The sequence below is a fragment of the Rana temporaria genome, chromosome 2 (genome assembly GCF_905171775.1).
Source record: "Rana temporaria chromosome 2, aRanTem1.1, whole genome shotgun sequence".
In the NCBI taxonomy this organism is placed as follows: domain Eukaryota; kingdom Metazoa; phylum Chordata; class Amphibia; order Anura; family Ranidae; genus Rana; species Rana temporaria.
In genome coordinates this window covers 167,363,532-167,386,034 of record NC_053490.1, presented here as the reverse complement: position 1 = coordinate 167,386,034, position 22,503 = coordinate 167,363,532, and the positions used below count along the sequence as shown (strand labels likewise).

General features: G+C 45.8%; 1 protein-coding gene across 1 annotated transcript in view; it reads right to left on the bottom strand.

Annotated features, from left to right (window-relative positions):
- The window catches only part of PIBF1 (progesterone immunomodulatory binding factor 1), a 217,681-nt gene that overhangs the window by 186,485 nt on the left and 8,693 nt on the right, over positions 1 to 22,503 (bottom strand). The window contains exons 4-5 of the mRNA XM_040341371.1: positions 10,377 to 10,575; positions 1,654 to 1,773 (exon numbers count right to left, since the gene is read on the bottom strand). Coding sequence (XP_040197305.1) covers positions 1,654 to 1,773; positions 10,377 to 10,575 — 319 coding nt within the window. The remainder of the gene's footprint in view (positions 1 to 1,653; positions 1,774 to 10,376; positions 10,576 to 22,503) is intronic.

The window sequence follows — 22,503 nt, the reverse complement described above, 5'->3', positions numbered from 1 at the left end:
ACGAATCAGAAGTGATGTCACTTGTAATGTATTTGTATTGTGTTTTCGGACGACAACTGTACTGACTAAATGAAAATCGTACAATCTGGTATCGTACGAGAACATTTTCTGTGCATGTCCAATAAAATAATAATCAGATGAACTGATCGGCTTGAAAGCTCTGTACCAACGATCCGATTATCGTACGATATTCAGATCGTGTGTACGGGTCATAAGGCTTGGTTCACATTACTGAATGTCACAGAATGCGAGGAGAAGAAAAAGAAAGAAGAGTAAAAAGAAAGAAGAAACAGAAAGAAGAAGAAGAAAAAGAAAAAGAAAGAAGAAGAAATAATTTCCCTGTGTTTCTGTGGGGCAGCCCACTGAAATGAATGTGCTGCCCTACCTGTAGCTGCACAGATGTGAACAAAAGGCTTGTTTACATGTGGGGCAGTAAAACCACACGCTTTGGCTGTGTTTTTTACACCCCCCAACTCTTTCCCCTGTAGCTCCAAAAAGAAAAGCATCTGGGGGTGTACACATCCACAAGAAACTGCTCAGACAAAACACCATGGCAGATAAAACCAGCCCTTTGAGAAAAAAAAAAAAAATGAATCCTGTTCTCTTAAAAGCATGAATCGCCCCTGTATAACATGAAATACCTGGTTTATCCTGCCAGTTTCTACCCTCCTCTCTGTACGCTGACCACGATATATCAGGGCTGCTGAGCCTCGACACCGTGGTCAGAGTACGTGCCTCCATTATCTGCAGCTCTCCTGTGTCTCCCTCTGTCCTCCTCCACTCCCTGTCTGTCAGCTCTTACTAGCGCCACTCTGCTTCTCTCCACACTGCTTCAAAACTATCTGAACATTACATCATCCCCTATGTCACATAAAAAGCTGTATCATGGTGCCTGTGCTTTATGAAAAAAAAAAAAAAAAAAAAAAAAAACAGATTTCTACCTGTTTTAACGGCGCTTTCCAGCGATCACATGACTCCAGGCCCTCTGCTCTCCTCCTCCCAGGCTGACATTGGGGAATTTCGGCCCTGCCCACTGGACATATTAGACAGGGAGAGCAGAGAGCCTGGAGTCATCTTATTGCTGGAAAACACTGTTAAAAACAGGCACTAGGACATAGCTTTTTATGTGACAGAGGTGATGATATAATGATCATTTAGTGGCTTAACATCCACTTTATTATTTTAGAACAACTGATGTAAAAAAATGGGTTTAGTGTCACTTTAATCATTGCGAGTGTACTGTAAATTGTGATTCCCAATGTGTAGTGTAAAAGTGATTGGACTGCTCCGATTGAATGAAAACTCCTACTATGAAAATGTATTATTATTTTTTATATATACATACATACATATATATATATATATATATATATATATATATATATATATATATATATATATATATATATATATATATATATATATATATATATATATATATATATACACACATATATATATATATATATATATATACACATATATATATATATATACATATCTCTATCTAGATGAGAGAGAGAGGTTTTTTTTTTTTTTTTTTTTAAACACAAAAATATATACTACTGCACCCCTGTAAAATTCATTTCAATCATACATAGTCAACAATGATAACCTAAAATATATTACATTTTCCTGTATTATAGAACACACCTGCATTATATTCTTAAACTGCTGTTTATAGTTATTCAGCTCTTCAGACTGTTTTTCATTCCTTAGATGGAGGTCATTTAATTTATTCTTCAATGGCTGGACCACTTCATAGAAGCGAATCTGTGAATAGTGAATATATAGGAAGAAATTATTTCATTATGTAGTCAGAATATAAATGACAATCCAATATACTGCACTTCCCATAAACAAACTCAATCTTCACTACGAGAGTAGAAAAAAGGTCAAGAAACCTGTTCACAGTGCTGCATGAAAAAAAAATAAAAAAAAATGTATATGCATTTTTATTTCCATTTTTGTGTATTTTGCAAGCTTACAAAAAGCACTACAACTATAGATCAAAACACCACGAATGGTCCCTTACATAATTCAATGGTTAAAATAAAAGACACATACCTCATCACTTAAAATGATACTAAACCCAGTGTTCAATTGTCTCTTCTATTTCTGTATATGGATGAAGGCACTGTATTTAAAAATATGTAAATTTTTACAGTAATCAGTGCATTTTATAGCACTGTCGCTGTAAAAATTACAATGGTGTCAAAAGTGTCCGATGTGTCCACCATAAAAATTGCTGATCGCCGCCATTACTAAATTAGAAAAAAATATATATAAATAAAAATGCCATAAAACTATCCCCTATTTTGTAGACGCTATAACTTTTGCGCAAACCAATCAATATACGCTTATTGTGATTTATTGACTAAAAATATGTAGAAGATTACGTATTGGCCTAAACTGAGAAAAAAAAAAACGTTTTTTTTTTATATATATTTTTTGGGGATATTTATTATAGCAAAAAGTAAGAAATATATATATTTTTTTAAATTGTCGCTCTATGTTTGTATATAGCGCAAAAAATAAAAACCTCAGGAGGTGATCAAATACCACCAAAAGAAAGCTCTATTTGTGGGGGGAAAAAAAGGTGAATTTTGTTTGGGAGCAATGGCCCTGAGCCCCGCCCCCATTTTTTGTATTTTTCTCGGGCCGCAGCTGGAGTAACACAGTCTCTCCTGAGAGGGAGAGCATCCCCAGTCAGCTCCTGCGGTGGATTCCCCCACCCTCCCTCTGCTCACTGACACTGCATAATGCGAGCGCTCACACAAATACAGCCGTCCGTTCTGCTCCTTCCCCTGCATCCTCATTGGCACGGAGAAGAGCGAGTTGCAGGAAGGACTCCATGAGCACTGTGTGGGGGTAGGGGGCCCAAGCCTTCAGCTCAGTTACTAAAAAAACAGACTGATTTCTCCCATCCTTAGGACAGGAGAACCAGCCTGCAAATTCCGAGAGTGGTGACTGCAAGCTGAACCGAGTGTCGTCTATGACACTCTTTCACAGCCCAGCGAGTCCAGCCACCCCCCCCCCCCCACTCTCCTCACATACGAGCAGGGAGGAATACAGCTCCTCCTCCTCCTCTCAGTCCCGCCCACACTATCCTGGTGTGCTGTATCTGAAGAGAGGGGATGTGTGGGCGGGAAATATGAAAATCAGCAGCATTCCTGGCTGTGTGTGAATTATGCCTGAGATTCTAGCCTGGACTGTGGGTAAGTGTGTGCACTGCAGACTGCAGTACACTGTAATCACTGAACTGCATTATCTCCATCCCTTCTCTCCCCCATCTGTCTCCCTCCCACTCTCCTGTTCTTTCAAGACATTCACAATTTACTTTCACTTTCAGTTAGGCAGGTAATATATACGGTGCAAGTTTCTTTCCTGCATCCACAGATTGCAGGAAAGAAACTTGCATGATTCCCCCATCAACACAGACAGTGCTGACAGGGGAATATCCCTCCTGCCCAGCAATTGATTTCTCCCGACAAACAGTGATTATCACTAGTGGCTATACAGCAACCACTAGTGTTAATCATAAGAGAATCTGCTCATTAATGGTTCAAATCTCAGCCAATTCCTGCTGAACCAGCTGAGATTTAATCTGTCTATGGCTGGTCTTAGCTCTTAGGCAGCCCATACATTGATCACTTTTTTCCATTCAACTATTAGATTGAATATAAAAAAAAGAAATGATCCAATTCCCCCATCTACACATTATAGGGGGATGGGGGAATCCTCCCAGTGTGGACCAGTGCTGGAACAACCAGAGTCGCTGTCCTCTCCCGGCTATTCACAGCGCTGGTCTCGGTCTCCATGGCAGCGGCGGCAGCACATTGGAACCCAGTGCTGGTTACTTTATGGGGCTGATGTACAGGAGGGCCAGCACAATTTAATGTTAGAGATGGGCTGGGCATGTTCAAAATTCCACATGCCAGACCCTGCCAGGAAGCTGACACTGTGCAGCGCTAATCACAGGCAGTGAGACATTTCCCGGTCCGCAGCTCTGCACAGATCAGGAAATGTCTCACTGGCTGTGATTAGCACTGTGGAGTGTTGGCTTCCTGGCGGGAGATCGGGCATGTGGGATTTCAAACACACCCGAGCCCATCTCTATTGGTTGTAGACAGTTGAGCTCCCTGCAGGTTGCTTAGCAGCAGTGGAGCCCCCAACACCCCAGAAGTACTTATAGTACCAGGGGAGTGAGAAATCCAGGACAGGGGAAAATGTCAGGGGCAACAAGCAGTGTAACCAAACGTCACTGCAGGCGGCCATGAGGTAGTCATGTAACAGGGCCCTGGCTAGTGTTGTGTTCACTGAAAGTGCTTAGCTGTGAATATGCAGGTGAAAATATAGAAAATGCTGGGCTGGTATGTGACAGTTCTGTGACCAGCCATTATGTCACATGAAACAGTGCTGAACTGTCGCTGAAAACAAATCAAAAGCCCTTAGTGAAGACACATTGAAATTCCTGACAGGAACAGCATCCTCAGTGCAGCAAGGGAAGAAAGGGTAGGGTGAAAAAAGTAAAACATAACATTTGCCTCTTGTGGCCATAGCAGACAAATAATGAGGAGGGCTCCCCCATGTGGCCAGCTTGCAAAGTACATAAAAAAAAAAAACGTAGAGTAAAAGGAAAATTAGGAACAACGGGACAAAAGTGCAACATAAGTGGCTGGGAAATTGTTGGGGAAAAACCAAGAGGCATCATGTGCGAAAATCTCACCCATTAGGTCACCTAACTCAATAAAATCCTGACAAGGTCAAGGCAAGTATTGGCGGCTGCAGCTCAAGAAACAGTGCTCATGTGGCACACACAAAAGCCCTAACAAGAACCTGCTGTTCTAAAACGTACTCATTGCGAAACCAACGGCCATTAATTACTCTGTACTCTTATGCCTCCTACACACGATCAGGCTTTTGCCTGGCCAAATCTCATCAGAATTCGGACAGAGTTCCATCGTAGAAAAATAGAATATGTTCTATATCTAAACTCTGATGGAATTCATCGGAATCTCCGATAAAAAACTCAGATGGGGCTACACACGATCGGAATATCCGTTGGACTTTTTCCATCGGAAATTCAGATCGTGTGTACAAGGCATTACTCTTATGCCTCGTACACATGACCGTTTTTAATGTCATGGAAAAAATGAAGTTTTTCTCGACGAGATTCTTGTCAAGCCTGCCTTGCCTACACACGATCGTGAAAAAAAAAATTCTCGAGCAAAGCGCAGCGACGTACAACACGTACGACGGCACTATAAAAGGGGAAGATCCATTCGGATGGCGCCACCCTTTGGGCTGCTTTTGTGTTAGTAAAAGTTTGGCGAGAGACGATTCACGCTTTTCAGTCTTCGTGCTTTTCTGTCTGTTACAGCGTGACGAATGTGCCATCTCCATTACGAACGCTAGTTTTACCAGAACAAGTGCTCCCGTCTCATAACTTGCATACACATGACCGTTTTTCACGACATGAAAAACGACAACGTAAAAAAAACAACGTGAAAAATTAGAGCATGTTCTAAATTTTTAATGTCCATTTTTCACGTCGAGAAAAATGCTCTGGAGCCTACACACGATCGTTTTTAATGACCAATTGCATTTTTCACATCATAAAAACTGGTCACGTGTACGTGGCCTTTCTGCTGACCTTTCTGCTGCCTTTGATACTCCCTTGGGGTCTCCTCCTATTTAAGCGTACCTTCAGCATCACCTATAAAACTCTATTTTTCTGAAGGGGTCACCAAGGTTCAGTCCTCCAATCGCTTCTATTCTCTATCTTCACATACACCCTGGGTCAGTTGATAACTTCCCACTCCAATACCACCTCTAGCTGATGATACAAAAGAAAAAATCTATAGAATAATGAAATGATTAATAGAAATAATAAATTATAATATTAGTGCAGGTAACACTATCTGCAGGATCCTCAGCATACTGGTCTGACATATTGCAAAGTCTTGTGAAACTGGAAAACAGGATTATCCCTCAGGGATGCAGGGCTTTCACTGGGAGAACACCAGTATGAAGTGAGTAACCTGAGCTAATTGGACTGGAGAAACTTCCAGGATTTCACTCATCTGGCATGAAACAACCAGCACTTGTTGGCTTACTGGAGAGGCTTCCAGGATTTAGCACATCCGGCATGAATTTAACAGCAGTGGTTGATAGCAGAAACATCTTCCCGATGAACAGCAGAGCTAAAGAAAACCTGTCCAGTCTGCTGAGGAAACTAGGATAAAGACTGAAGCCTTGTACACAGGACCGGTTTTCCCGGCAGGAAAACTGCCAGGAGAGTATTTGGCCGGGAATCCCGGCTGTGTGTATGCTCCCTAGCAGTTTTCCCGTCAGGAAAACTGCCCGGGAAAAATAGAGAACCTGCTTTCCATTTTCCCGTTGGGATTCCCAGGAGAGTGTTTCCTGCCGAGAAAACCGGTCGTCTGTATGCTTACCTGTCTGAGGTAAACCCGCGCATGCTCGATAAGATTTAGACGCATGCGCAGTAGCATACAAGGTTAGTGTGGGGTGTAGCAAGATGGCGGCGACGGCATTGAATGTGACGAGCGCGCTCGTCGTAGTCGATGACGTCACCGCCTTCTTGCCATTCAAAAGAACGGCGGTTCTTTTGAATGGCCGTTTGCATGCACGGCTTTGCAAGGCAAGCTTGCCAGGAATCCCATCAGAAAAACCAACGTTTTTTTCCTGACGGGATTTCCGGCCGTGTGTACAGGGCTTGAGCCATGAATGTTGGGGGTCGGATTTATGCTGTGCTGCCTTTGTTGTCAGTATCCATATCTCCTCCTATAGGCAACAATATAACCTGACAATGTAGAAATTGTAGGGCTCTGTTCATACTAGTGCGACTTGTCAAGCGACTTTGGACATAAAGTTGCATGACAAGTTGCAACCCATTGATTTCAATGGCACCTATTCCAACCTATGCGACTTAAGAGTTTACAAAAAACTTTTAGGGCTGTAATATATATATATATACATATATATATATATATATATATATATATATATATATATGTTATTATATATAGTGGTTTTGAATCCTTGTACATTTTCCTTTGTTGCTTTTTAATACGCTGTAGACTATTGTCTCTTTTAAGAAGATGCATAAATATTGTGAATTTTAATTTAGTTGCTTATATTCTTGGTGCTTATTAAAAATCCCAAGCTAATATTTTTATTACCAAATACTAAATTACAGATGCCGTTTACAAAAAGGTGCCCAAGTATGCTGTTCTTAATGAAACACTGTACATTTTCTTTTTTTAAAACATCAAATACAGATTTTTTTTTTCCAGGCTTTCACAAGCGGCCATTTATCAGCATATGGTACTAGATCTTTTCATAAACACTTTACAAAATGTGAGCCTATTTCATAAAGGTATTACAAAATGTGAGCCCATGAAAACGTTGAATCTGTTAAAGAAGATTAAGAACACTATTAGTATGATCGCTGTAATGTGAGCGCCCCCTTGTGGTTATTTACAGCAGTCATTAGCCCACAGGTTCACAAGCTTTATATTTATGCCTGCCACTACATACCAACAGGATTTCAACAAGTTAACAGTTTTAATTTAACATACCCACCATTGTGTAAAAGATTAGATATACAGGTTGGTCGACACTTATTTTAATGTGAGTATGCATTCTATAAACTATAGGGGAAACTGCAGAGGGGTTGCAGTCCATGGAAAAAAAAAATGTGTCAAAATGGGGTTAAGCCTTGTACATACAGGCTAAAAATTCAACAGGAATCGGCTGATTTTCGGCCTGTTTGTACAGCGGTCTGTTCCACAGAAGCTGGGCTCACGACCGGCTTCTGTTAAAACAGGCATGCTAAAAAAAAACAGCATCCGTCCTGCATCTGATCAGCTAGTGCCTATCAGTGTGTTGTGGCAGGGAGGCAGTACCCCTGTCAGAAAAGAAAGGCACAGTGGGGGAGATCACCACACTAACATGGCTCGTGTTAGGATGGCGACATCTCAGTTTGTTTTGTTCAGTCCACTCGGTTGAAAAAATAAAATAAAAATTCTAGTATGTACCGGGCTTTGGCAGTAAAGCAATCTTCTGTTTCTGCCAGAGCTTGCTATTCCTTTTATAATACTGTTATAATACTGACAGTCACTGTAGAAGCAAATCATAGGTTACAATTTTGCATCCAGCCATTCATTACACACTATATTACCAAAAGTATTGGGATGCCTGCCTTTACACGCACATGAACTTTATTGGCATACCAGTCTTAGTCCGAAGGGTTCAATATTGAGTTGGCCCACCCTTTGCAGCTATAACAGCTTCAACTCTTGTGGGAAAACTGTCCAGGGTTTGACCATTATTCCAGAAGCACATTTGTGAGGTCAGGCACTGATGTTGGAAGAGAAGGTCTGGCTTACAGCCTCCGCTTTAAATCATCCAAAAGGCGTTTTAAAGGGTTGAGGTCAGGACTCTATGCAGGCCAGTCAAGTTCCTCCACCCCAAACTAACTCATCCATGTCTTTACGGACCTTGCTTTGTGCACTGGTGTGCAGTCACGTTGGAACAAGAAGGGGCCATCCCCAAACTCTTCCCACAAAGTTGGGAGCATGAAATTGTCCAAAATGTCTTGGTATGTTGACGCCTTAATGGGGTTGTAAAGGAAAAAAAATGTTTCATAATAAGCATCCTTTAACTGCAGACATTCCTCTTTTCACTTCCTTATTGTTTGTTTTTGCTCAGAAGTTGCTTTATTTCTTCTCTGTTCTGTAAACTTCCTGCTTGTCTGATTGTTACTCACCACCGTGAAGGGAGGCTTTACTGCGGTGGTCAGTAACGTGCTCGCCCCCTCCTGGGAACTACATCTGTGCGGCAGGACGCTCTCTACGTGTTACTAGAGACTTTAAGGAGGTGTGAATTACTAGGCGTGCCGCAATGCATATTGGGAAATGTAGTTCTTACATGAACGAGCGCCGTAAACCAGGAAGTGAATGAGAGAACAGAAACTAGAATGCCGGAGGTGATATAGATGAAGGAATTTAATAGGTATTTACTCGTTTTTTAACAGAATCATTACACTATTCTGTCTACCTTGCAGACATTCATTTTAGGCAAAAAAAAAATTTCCTTTACAACTCCTTTAAGAATTCCCTTCACGGGAACTAAGGAGCCAAACCCAACCCCTGAGGAGCCATGCCCAACTCCTAAAAAACAACTCCACATCATAATTCCCTCCACCAAATGATTTGAACCAGTGCACATATTTGCACAGTGGTTTATCAACAGCAAATTTTCAGGAAAAAATATTATTATTGTATGCACACAGTATATAACAAAAATAGTTTGGTAAAATATAAAAGATGATGTTACTCGAAGTCAACAGGTTCCAAACATGTCATGCTTTTAAAAATGCACCTATGGATTGGCGACAAGCTACACTACCTAAAAATATCCATAGGTTACCAGTTTAGAGTTATACAGCTGGTCTGACATTCACAGCAATACCTTACGTGTGGTGCAATCGCCATTTACATAGGCATGCAGTACCTACGTATGCATTCACATTTGTGCGTGAACTTTATTGCCATTATAAGAGATCAACATGCTCCCTTCCACCATGTGTAAAAGTGATCCAGTGGCTGTATAGTCGCTCAGATCATTTTTAAATTATAGAGCATCGCTGGCTCCAAAAGAACCACTGAAAACTGAGGGTGTACAAGTACATCCGTTCCGATCAGAAAGCTGTCTGAAAAAAACAAAACAATGTATGGCCAGCCTAAAGCCTCATACACACGATCTGATTTTCCGCGGACAAAGCGTAGGACTTTTGTCCGAAGGGCGTGTCTGGATTTTGTCTTGCATACCAACGACACACAATTGTCGGCCAACAAACACAAACGTAGTGACGTACTATGTGGTTTTTAAGCTCTTTAGCGCCACCTTTTGGCACCTTCTGCTAATGCTGCGTTTGGTGAACATTGCTTCCGAGCATGCATGTTTATACTTTGGACTTTTGTCCGATGGACTTGTGTCGAAAAATCCGAGAACAGACAACTGTCCATAGAAAATTTGAAAGCCTACTATCCAACAGTAGTCCACGGAAAATCCGACAACAAATGTCTGATGGAGCATACAAAACGGTCAGGTTTTCCGCCAACAGCCTGTCATCACACAATTCCCGTTGGAAAATCCGATCGAGTGTACGAGGCTCAAGACTAACCAGGTCATACATGGTAGCCATGACAGAAAGTTTTCATTTGCTTGTAAAATGTGGAAATTACTCCAAACTTTGCATTTGAAAAGACAGAAAATGGTTGTCAATGAGTAATTCCGTAGCAGCATATTGTGCATGTTAACAGTGTATACAGAAAACAAACACTTACAGACACATATTCAGGGATAGAGAGATGATCCTCTGGTAGAGCTTTCAGGTCGTCGTACATTTCCTGCGTCAGTTCCAGGTCACGTAAACTACGACGCATGTCACCCGTTCGCTCCCTTAGTTGGCAGTTCATCTCTTCAGATTGCTTAAGCCTTTGCAAAATTGTTTCCATTTCCTTTTTCTTAATTTCTTGATCCCTCCTAATGATAGAAGGTTATTCGTTTCAATTTTAGGATAAGACATGCACTCATAAATAAAACAAAAACACAACAGGCTCCACATCATTAGCTCTAAGGAGTAAGGAAGCTACTACATTGAATAAGGACTATAGAAACAAACACAGTATTGTGCATAAAGCTATCGGAATATATAACATTCTGTCACTAGAGTATATCAAGCACTACAGTGCAAAGGTTCTTTTACAATAGAAATGGATCCAAGCATACAGGTCAGCTATGCATCGTTATTGATTACATTACATATTATTGCAATAAAGTCTGTAGAAGATATTGTCAGAAAAAATAAAAAATATCACAATCCCAGAATGAAGTGGGCACCCCTCAACTTTTTCAAAGTCCACACAACAAATAAAAATAGTACAATTCTAGCATATCGGTTCAAGTAGGCTTGCTCACCAAGTATAGGCCCAACTTTTTATCTCAGGGAACTTTTCCTGAGCCACTTGGACATTAAACAAAAAATAAACGTCACCCTTATTCTTAAATAATAATCCATACGCGTTCACTACTTAAAGTTATTGTAAACCTAATTATTTTATAAAGAGGTTCAACTTGTCTGCTCTGTGCAATGGTATTGCACAGGAAAGGCGGCTTACCTCCTCTTCTGGGGTCCCTAACCAGCACTCCTCTTCTGTGTGTGCCCCCATAGCAAACCGTTTGCTATGGGGACACATATGCGGGCTTGCTCCTGAAAAGGGCTCTGGGAGTCCATAGGCACGCACAGCACAGCTAGGCCCTGTCCCCACCTGACAGCATTTGACCGATAGCAGCAGGAGCCAACAGCTAGCACCCCCCCTCCCACACACTTCTGTCTGAGCAATGCATATTAGTTATGGTCATGTACACTGCTCTATGCATACTACACAACCTGTAGTCCATGGTACATCTCAAGAGAAAGCAAAGGGGGAAAAAAGGAGGGTGGCTACATTCCTACATACAGTGGGGACTATAGAGTACAAACATAGTAACCACCTGACATAAAGTTAAATCAGCAGTCGGCTAAATAAATAAAAACTAGAGAGGAGGCCGACAGCAATAAAAGGTAGGCTTTTGAGTTAATAATATACACTTGCAAAGTATTTATTTTGTGAACCAGAATTTTGTGCCACTTTTCATTCACATTTCTGCACTAACAATTGCAGGTTAGATGAAACTGTGCCTTTCAATGTGTGATAAAAGGTGGCCTATGAGGACGCCCATCACTGCATCTACGTAAAGCACAGACAACTGTCTGTGTGCAGGACTCTAGGTGCACTCCCATTACACCACATTTAAAAGAGTAGTCTGTTTTCTTTTGCTTTTTTCTTAATCATACTTGGATGGAGCATCAGCCCGATGCTGAATCTGTCTCCCGGCATCTCTGCACTGAGAAGCGAGCCACCGAACACTGCCGATGGCTCGGTTCTCACTCCTGCTTGAGCAGAGCGATGCCGACTGTCAGTCAACATCACTTCTACTCTACTTCTCGGCACTCATTGGAGCGCTGAGATGTGGAGGGTCGAGGAGCGGCTGTCTCAGCGGCTTGTTGAGCTGCTGAGACTGCCATCAATCAGGGCAGCTGGCAGATCCAGACTTGGAAGTTTAGATGACGCGCTGCCCCGACTGATGGTAGGGACGTCAGCGAAGAGCGGACTTCAGACCAATGTCCGCTGAAAAACGGGTCACAGGAGTGCAAAACAAATTGCACTCCTGTGACCCACAGGAGAAGCTTAGCCTAAAAGGCTCAGGCTGGACTTCTTTAACAATAAGTATCTGAATTGTGCAAAAGACTACAATTGCGAGACAGAACAATGCTTCCTTTTTACTGCACTGCAGCACCAGTAAGGCCGGCCATACATGGGTCACTTCAAACCATTATTAGGCAGGCTGAATGTGCCAAGTTAATCAACTTGGGTACAACCAGCCTGCTGGATTCTCCTACGACTATTGCTAGAAGCTACTATAGCCGCTAGTAAAAAATCACTGTCTTCTCCCGATAGGGATGGCCTCCCCTGTCCTCCCGCCCCCACCAGGAACAGACAATTGTTTGGCAGGAGAAATTTCCCTGTCAGCACTGTCTGTGTTGATGGGGGAATCGTGCAAATTTATTTTCTGCAACGTATGGTTGCAGAAAATAAATTTGCACCATGTATGGCATATCCAAGTAAAAGAGTCCTCATTTTTTTTACAGGTGAATTAAGACGCTGTAAAAGAGTCTCTAGAGTTGCAATGTGGCCAGACTCCAGAGTTGTGGAATAGGTTAATTTAAAATCAGTTACACAAACAGCATTGAATAAATGTCTTGATCACCATCATCGCAATCTTCATATAGTTTATTCCAGGAGTCAAAGAAACAACAAGCTGAGCAGGTAAGCCCTCACCTGTCCTTGCCTGGCTACTGACTTACATTATGTTCATCACAGGGGTACCAAGGATACCAAAGTCTTCCCATGGTAATTGAAAATCTAATCCTGCCCTGGGGACTGAAGCCTTTGAGACAGTTTCTAGGACTTTGATCCTGGTCACAAATTAGTTGCCTAAGGTTTTTAGAACAGCCAGTAATAGCTTAAAGACATTAGTACCTGAAGGTGACTGGCGCTTGTGTGAGTGCTTTTCTTGTTTGTTTAATTCATTTATGGCATATAGCTCTAAAATTATGCAGAGGCTCCTAAATAATAGGATTTTTGTACTCACCGTAAAATCCATTTCTCTGAGTTCATAGACGGACACAGCCTTCATTGACATTAGGGTTATGCTTCTTCCTACCAGGAGAGTTTAGGCAGAATTTAACAGCACTTAAAGTGTTAAAACCTTTCCTTCGTGCCGCTCCTCCCAGGGGGCGTGGCTCCCCCAGGCATAACCCAAACCCTGCTCTAGGAGCCTCAGTCCGTAACAAGCAGTACAAACCAAGGAGGGGTGGGTGCTGTGTCCGTCTATGAACTCAGAGAAATGGATTTTACGGTGAGTACAAAAATCCTATTTTCTCTTCCGTTCATAGACGGACACAGCCTTCATTGACATTAGGGACGTCCCCAAGCAGTGTCAAAAAACTCGAGGGGTGGGAAAGTAACACAGCAAACCAGGTTACACCCCAAACAAAAATCAGAGTTGCTCAACGGAGAACATAAACTGCCGCCCGTAACACGTGCGGCTGAGGAAGGCATCAAAAGATGCACACACATCCACCTCGTAAAACTTTGAAACAACGTGGATTGATGACCAGGATGCATCCTAACACCGCTGTAACACAGAGGCATGATGCCGGAAAGCCCAAGAGGCCCTGATCGTCCTGGTCAAATGCGCCATTAACCCGAAAGGGCATAGGCCTGAAGCACAATCCGTCGGAACCACCTAGGAACGGTGGCCGACGAGACTGCCAGGCCCTCTTGTAGGGCCAGCCACCGACACGAACAGTGAGCCCGACTTTTGGAACGGAACCGTAACATAAGTACACTCGTAGGGCCCGAACCACATCCAGAGGATGCAAAGTGGCCTCCTCTTGGCATTTCGGCCAAGGACATAAAGGATGGAAGAACAATGTCCACATCCAAGTGAAAAGCCGAAACGACCTTAGGGAGAAAAAACGGCTGCGGCCGCCGCACCACCTCATCCTTACCGATGACCAAGTAGGGAGCCTTGCAAGACAAGGCCGCCAGAACAGACAGACACCCGTCTGATCGAGGTAATTGCTACCAGAAATAAAATCACCTTTTGTGACAATAAACAAAAAACCTCCCGAATGTCCTCAAAGGGAGCATCCCGAAGCACTGAAAGGACTAAATTCAAGTCCCATGGGGGTAATGGAGGGCGCACCGGAGGGGCCACCTGCCAGACCCCCTGACCCTGACCCAACGTACGCACCCAGGAGTGCGATGCCAAGGGTCGCTGCAAGTAAAAACAGCCAGAGCAGAAATCTGGCTCCTAACCGTACGTAAGGCGAGAGCCTGAACCACTCCCTGCTGCAAAGACAGCAGAATCCTGTACACAACACATGTACGAGAGTGCCAGTTCATCTCCCCACACACAGAGAAGTAGGCCTTCCATGTATGAGGAAAAAAACCTACGTGAGGTAGACTTCCGTGCAGGCAGCACGGTAGAGACCACCGAGCCCAATAGGCCTCGGTCCTTAAGCCCCTGGCTCTCAACAGCCACGCCGCTAAGGCTGGTGGCTGTGAAACAGGGTGGAAGATCATACCCTGTAACAGAAAATCAATTCCCAGGGGAAGACGCTAGGAGGCGTCTGCCACCAGACGCATCAGGTCCGCGTACCAGAAGCGACGCGGCCAATCTGGGGCAATCAGGACTGATAGAATCCCTACAGCTTCCACTCTGCGCAGCAGGCGAGGAAGAAGCTTCCGAGGAGGGAAGGTGTAAAGTAGGCGACAGTGACCCCAAGGAGCCACCAACGCGCCTGACGCGTCCGCCCATGGGTCCTTAAACCTGGCCACGAACCGTGGCACCTACCAATAGAGACGGGACGCTAGAAGGTCCACGTCCGGAGTGCCCCACTTTCGGCACAGACCCCGAAACACCTGCGGGTGGAGAGACCACTCTCCTTGGCCCAGTGCAGTGCGACTTAGGTAGTCGGCTAGCCAATTCCGTATTCCCGGAATGTACCCGGCCGATAGAGCCGGAACGGACCCTTCGGCCCACCGAAAGGATGTGCGCGACCCCAGTCGCTGCAACAGAACTCCGTGTGCCTCCCTGATGATCAACCTACGCCAGGATCCTGACCGGTGTGCCCCGTAGATCCAGGGACCACCTGGCAAGGCAAAGCTTGATTGCTCGGAGCTCCAGAACGTTGATCAGTAGGCAGGACTCCACCTGAGTCCAGTGCCCCTGGGCTGACTGGGTGTCCCAAGCGCCCCTCCCCAACCGGAGAGGCTGGCATCCGTCGTGACCACTGTCCAGTGGCCTGCAGAAAAATGACTTTCCGGCCCGAAGCACAGAAAAACGCTAGCCACCACACCAGGGGAGACATGATCAGATGACTCAATTAAATCTGGTAATCCAGAGATGACGGAAGCTAGTCCCATCGTGACAGCAGTTCCCTCCGTAGTACCCTGGCGTGGAATTGGGCATACGGAACCGCCTCAAAAGAGGCTACCAACTGACCCAGAACCTTCCTGCAGAATGGCAGAGATGACCGCTTCTGGGTCGGCAACTGCTGCACAGCAGATAGCAGAGTCTGAAGTTTTTCCGTTAGGAGAAAAACACTCCCGCCCCGGCGGAATCCAGGACTAGTCCCAGGTATTCCAGTCCGAGACGGAATCAACCCTGATTTCAGGACAATCCAGAAACCAGCCGAACACTCGGAGAGCCTGACACGTAATAGACACGGCTCCACCAATGCAGAGCTCGAAGAAGCTCGTAGGAGAATGTCGTCCAGACATCCCATGATAACAAACCCCCGCTGTCACAGCCGGGCCAGTATCGGGACGAGCACCTTGGCGAAAACCCGCCGAATGGGAAGGACACCAATTGAAAATGGTCCCCCCCGACCGCAAAGCACATAATCTCCGGTGGTTTGAGGATATGCAGGTACATGTTCATGACATCCAAGGATGCCAGAAAATCCCCCTGATGGAGTGCCGCTATTACCAAGCCAATCGACACCACCTAAAAGTTTGCACCTTGACAAAACAAACGAGGGACTTGAGGCCCAGGATTGACCGGGCCCCATCCTCCGTGGGGACACAAACAGAATGGAGTAAAACCCCGAGACCGTTCCAAACGAGGGAACTGGCACAATCACTCCCCTGACCAGAAGATCCTGGACAGCCCCTGACAGAGCCAACCGGCGAACCGGAGGAGGCCAGAGGCCGGAGGGAAAAAACCTGTTTGGCAGACAAGAGAGAAACTCAATCTTGTACCCCAAGGAAAACACTTCGAGACACGGGCGGGAGCAGACCTTCAGGCGGAAGCAGGTATGTCCGCAGACTTGTTAGGCATGCGGTATCAGGTGCGCTGCTACCCCGCAGCGGGGATTCAAGCACCATGTAGACCTACCCTCACCGCACAGGGCGGGCGAAAAAATGCTCGGAGGTAGGCAAGGAGGGTCCTTGCACAGGGCGAGGTCCCTAGCCCTTCCCAGACTGTGGGAACAGCATGCGCTTACCACCCGTGGCATCTTCAATGATGCCATTCAGGGAAGTCCCAAAAGGACCGTTCACCCTTAACGGCCATCACCAAGGCCACCTTAGAGGACTAGTCCGCAGACCAGCTCTTCAGCCACACAAGGCAGCGCAGAACCACTGCATAGACAGAAGCCCCGGATCGTATCCATGGCCGCCTCGCAGAGAAAATTCTGACCCTGGACCAATTGTTCAGCCAGGTCCCTAGAGGATTCGGAAGCCCCTTCTTCCAGCTCCTGCAGCAGGAGCTTCGCCCTTTTAGTCGGGGCCTGACCAGGGCCCCGGCCAGAGCCGGCCTCACCGCCGAACCCACCAACGTGAATAGGGAGCGGGCCACGGCCTCCACTCTCCTATCAGCGGGATCCTGAAATGCAGGAGCCCCTTCCACAGGCAACATGGTGGCCTTGCGCAGTCTGGACACAGGGGGGTCCACTGGCGGAGGAGAGACCTACTTTTTTTTATTTTTTTTTAAAAGGGGGTAACGGGTTGCAAAGTTTTTTGACAAACTTTTTGCGGTGCATCCCATTCCTTGTATAACATATTGACCAAATAAGGAACACAAGGAAACACTTCAGCGGTGCGTGGCAGTCTGCTGGTACTGACACGGAGGTGTCTCCGCCACATCCTCAATTTTTAGAGTCTCACGCACCGCAGAAACAAGAGCTCCAACAAATTCTTGCCAGCAACTGACTGCAGCAGAGTCATCCTCACTATCCATAAGGGTTAAACCCAGCCTCTGACATAACAGAACCAGAAAAAACAGCGATTCTGTGTCAGAGACATCCCCAGAAGCAGGCTCAGGGAGGGGGCGCTTTTTACCCCCCATCCGGGCACTAGCTGCTTCAAACCTGGCAAGAAACCCAGGATAGCCAACATAACAGATGTGGCAGGGGAAGGGGCGTTAAGGGTTAACTCAGGCATAGCTTGAGAGGGAGACCTGGCTCAGGTTCCATAGTGTCAGCGCTGAGTCACCCACCCTGCAAGGCAGGACAAAAAAAAAAAAAAAAAAACACTGGTCACCTCCTTGCTGCTATTGCAGAGCATGGGGGCCCCTGGTATTCACCACCCCACCCAGCTGCAGAGAGAGCTGAAAAACCTGAGGTGTGCTCTGATGTGCTGGCTGTGATGTGTCTGTCACCTCAGGGAAGAATCATAGCGTTTCACAGCACTAAAACTGTTACAGCACTAAAATTGTTACAAGAGACCAGAGGCTGTGATGTGTCTGTCACCTCAGGGAAGAATCACAGCGTTACCAAGGAGATTTCCAAGATGGCCGCCGTCTGAGGTAAAAATCACCTCATAGAACACAGCAGCACACAGCAGCACTGGCTGTGCTGTGTCTGTCACCTCAGGGAAGAATCACAGCGTTACCAAGGAGATTTCCAAGATGGCTGCCGTCTGAGGTAAAAATCACCTCATAGAACACAGCAGCACCCCCCAGAGTAACAACACAGTCCCCCAACAACACACGGACCCCGGTGGTAACAAAGAAAACCCAGGAGGCCCGCCTTCACAGCCACTACCCAGTCAGGGGAAGGAGGGAGAGGAAGGGGAGAGAGGAAAGCAGGGCGGACCCTCAGTCGTCCTCCCAGGGAAAACACCAGCCAGACCACTTACCTGAGTAAGGGGCCACTACTTACTCATCCTGCGACTACCCGGCTGGAGGTATCCCAGACAGAACCAACGTCCGTAAACGGCATGGCTGTCGGCCAGACACACTGTGACAAAGTTATAGAGACCGGTCATATGTGTGCCCTAGAACCGAAGTTCCCCAGCCGCCCCTGGAGCAACGGGGCCTGTCGTGGACGTCCCAAAGCTGAGCTAAGGGCCGGCACACGCTCGATGGCCGAACATGGGGGGACTACAAGAGTCAAGACCCAGCCTGTCACCCAGTTGGCTGTTGATAGAAGAATCACAGGATTCAAAAATGCAGGAACAAAATAATAAAAGCGAGAAAAATCGCAAGAAAAAAACTCCAGAGTACAGGGACTCCAGAAGCGCCTGACTCCTCTCCTGTCGTTAGGCAGAAAAAGACTGAGGCTCCTAGAGCAGGGTGTGGGTTATGCCTGTGGGAGCCACGCCCCCTGGGAGGAGTGGCACGAAGGAAAGGTTTTAACACTTTAAGTGCTGTTAAATTCTGCCTAAACTCTCCTGGTAGGAAGAAGCATAACCCTAATGTCAATTAAGGCTGTGTCCGTCTATGAACGGAAGAGAAAATACCATATCTACACATTAGCAAGTTTTGGCAAAACAGTCATACAACTGTGGACCCGACTTTTCCCCACAACGTGAAGAGCGACTTCAATGAGCAGGGATGCGACTTTGATCCCCCAATAATTAGGGTGAACTCCACGCCAATAACAATAAAAAAAAACGGCATGGGTTCCCCCTTCATGAGCATACCGGGCCCTTGGGTCTGCTATGGATTTTAAGGGGAACACCTACCCCAAAAAAACAGCGTGGGCTCCCCCCCAAAATCCATACCAGACCCTTATCCGAGCACCAGCCCGGCCAGTTAGGAAAAGGGGTGGGGACGAGCGAGCGCCCCCCCCCCCCCCCCCCCCGAGTCATACCAGGCCGCATGCCCTCAATGTGGGGGGGTGGGTGCTTTGGGGCAGGAGGGGCCCTGTATACCCCCCACCCCAAAGCACCTTGCCCCCATGTTGATGAGGACAAGGGCCCCTTCCCGACAACCCTGGCCGTTGGTTGTCGGGGTCTGTGGGCGGGGGGCTTATCGGAATCTGGGAGCTCCTTTAATAAGGGGGCCCCCAGATCCCTGCCCCCCACCCTGGGTGAATGAGTGTGGGGTACATCGTACCCCTACCCATTCACCTGGAGGAAAAGTGTCAAAAAAATAAACACACTACACAGGTTTTTAAAATCATTTATTAGTCAGCTCCGGGGGGTCTTCTTCCAACTTCTCCGCTCTCCGGGGGTCTTCTTCTGACTTCGGGGGTCTTCTCCGCTCTCTTCTTCTGCTCTCCGCACTCCCCGGTTCTTCTCACGCTCTCCGGTGCCTTCTTCGGGGCTGGCCGCCGTTGTCTTCTTAGAAGCTCTTTTTTACTAGCGACGGCCAGCCCGGTCTTCCTCGCCGCCTTCTTCCCTCATTCACCTAGGGTGGGGGGCCGGGATCAGGGGGCCCTTATTAAAGGGGGCTCCCAGATTCTGATAAGCCCCCCGCCCGCCAACGGTCAGGGTTGTCGGGAAGGGGGCCTTGTCCTCACCCCTCCATGTTGAGGGCATGCGGCCTGGTACGGCTGGGGGGGGGGGGCGCTCGGATAAAGGTCTGGTATGGATATTGGGGGGCGGAAAAAACAGTGTGGGGGTTCCCCTTAGAATCCATGCCAGAACAAAGGACCCGGTATGCTCATGAAGGGGGGAACCTGTGACGTTTTTTGTTTTCAAAAAAAAAAATGGCGTGGAGTTCCCCTTCATGCACAAGTCGTGTACATGTCGCATGCCAAAGTCGGATCTGTGGATCCGTCTTAAGAAAAAAAGTAATGCAGGAACTACTTTGAAGTCGGCACGACTTAAAGTCGTGCCAGTATGAATGGTAGTCATTGAAAATCACGAAGAATGACTTGTCATACGATTTTGTCATCCAAAATCGTGGTACAAGTCGTATAAGTGTTAAAGGGGACTTAGTAAACATTTTTTTGCAAATTACAAAAAGTTGCCATTGTATTGTTACACCCCAATATGAACAGATTTCTATTTTCATAAGAAAACTAAATATGGCAAACAAAATGTTTTGGACTTGGACAGCATGGGGGAAAGTTCTCCCCTATCTCAAAAATATGGGGGGGGGTGTAATGGCGCATGCAGAATAATAAATAATAATAATAATAATCTCCTAATAATAATTCAAAAACAAGTAACTTACAGACAGTGCTGCGTAGACAGCGTGTAGTAACAGCATGTATCGAATGTCTCGGCTCTGCGGCTGCGAGCGGATGACGTCACCAGCAACCCTCCTCGTCCTCGCGCGTATCGTGACGATCACACGTCACTTAATCATAGGATATCTATTAGGTCTGACACTCACTATTGCATTATTGCCTTTATTGGATGGAGCACTGTTATTGATTTATCACTCTTTTTTTTACCTATGTTATTTCATTTATTCTTATTGCTGAGTATTATTTGGACACCGTTAAGATTTTTTTAGTGTTTCTGACCTCATCAACACTGTGCTTTCATTGGCACGTTTGTTTAGTTTTATTGTTATTATTATTCCACTCGTATCACCCTCCACATTAACCCATTCATGTTGGATGGTTATCTGATCTTATTTGGAGTGGAACACTTAACTACACAGGAAGAATTTCTATTTGGGACGCATTATTCCGTTTGAATTATTATTAGGAGATTATTATTATTTATTATTCTGCAAGCGCCATTACACCCCCCATATTTTTGATTTACTGTCAGTGTGTGAGCACTATTAGTTGTGGCTGCTGCTTTTATTTGTTTATTGGTTTTAGATTTATGTGCCCTGGTTAGGTTGGTTGTGCGCATTGGTTCCCCCCTTTTTATATCTCCCCTATCTCATCATCACCTCTCCTCTTCCTTATTCAGACTAGGTCTCCCATGGAGCGGTGCGCTGGCAGGGCGTCAGAAAAAGTCCTGCCAGCAGGTTCTTTGGAGCGCATTAGCAGTGGTGAATTCACCACTGCTAATGCGCTCCTGCCCATTGAAATTAATCCGGCGGTAAAATAGTGGCGTTTTACCGCTATTTTACCACCGACGCTATGGGTGGCACCAGTGTGAAAGGGGTCTAAATCTTAAACAAAGGAAAAAGTAAATGAGAAATAATGATTATTCTCCCAGGAACATTTCTCTATATAGAGATACTAATCTTGACCCAGAGCAAAAGTATAATGTTACATTTTAACCACTTCCCGCCTGGTCAATAGTAAATTGACGTCCGGGAAGTGGTTGTGTTATCCTGACTGGACGTCTATTGACGTCCAGCAGGATAACATGCCGGCGCGCCGATCGGTGATGCAGGGTGTCAGTCTGACACCCTGCATCTCCGATCTCGGTAAAGAGCCTCTGGCGGAGGCTCTTTACCACGTGATCAGCCGTGTCCAATCACGGATGATCACGATGTAAACAGGAAGAGCCGTTGATCGGCTCTTCCTCACTAGCGTCTGACAGACGCGAGTAGAGGAGAGCCGATCGGCAGCTCTCATGACAGGGGGGGTTCACGCTGATTGTTTATCAGCACAGCCCCCCTTGGATGCCCACACTGGACCACCAGGGAAGCCGTCAGGACCACCAGGGAAGGGGGCAACATGTGGATGGCCAGGTACATTCCCCATGGCCATCCACATGTAAAAAAAATAAGCACAATAGGTGCCAATCAGTGCCCACAAATGGGGCACTGACTGGCAACATGGGCACTGACTGGCACAAATTAGTAAACAAGTGATGCCCAGCAATGCCATCAGTATCACCCCTCAGTGTCCATCACTGCTGCATCTCAGTTCCCATCCCTGCCCAGTGCCCACCTATCAGTGCCCATCTGTGCCACCCATAAGTACCCATCAGTGCCACCCATAAGTGCCGCCTATCAGTGCCCATCAGTGCCACCTCATCGGTGCCCGTAATTGAAGAAAACTTAATTATTTACAAAAAAAATGTAACAGACAAAAATAAAAAATAATTTTTTTCAAAATTTTCGGTCTTTTTTTAGTTGTTGCGCAAAAAAAAAAGACAGAGGTGATCAAATACCACCAAAAGAAAGCTCTATTTGTGGGAACAAAATTATAAA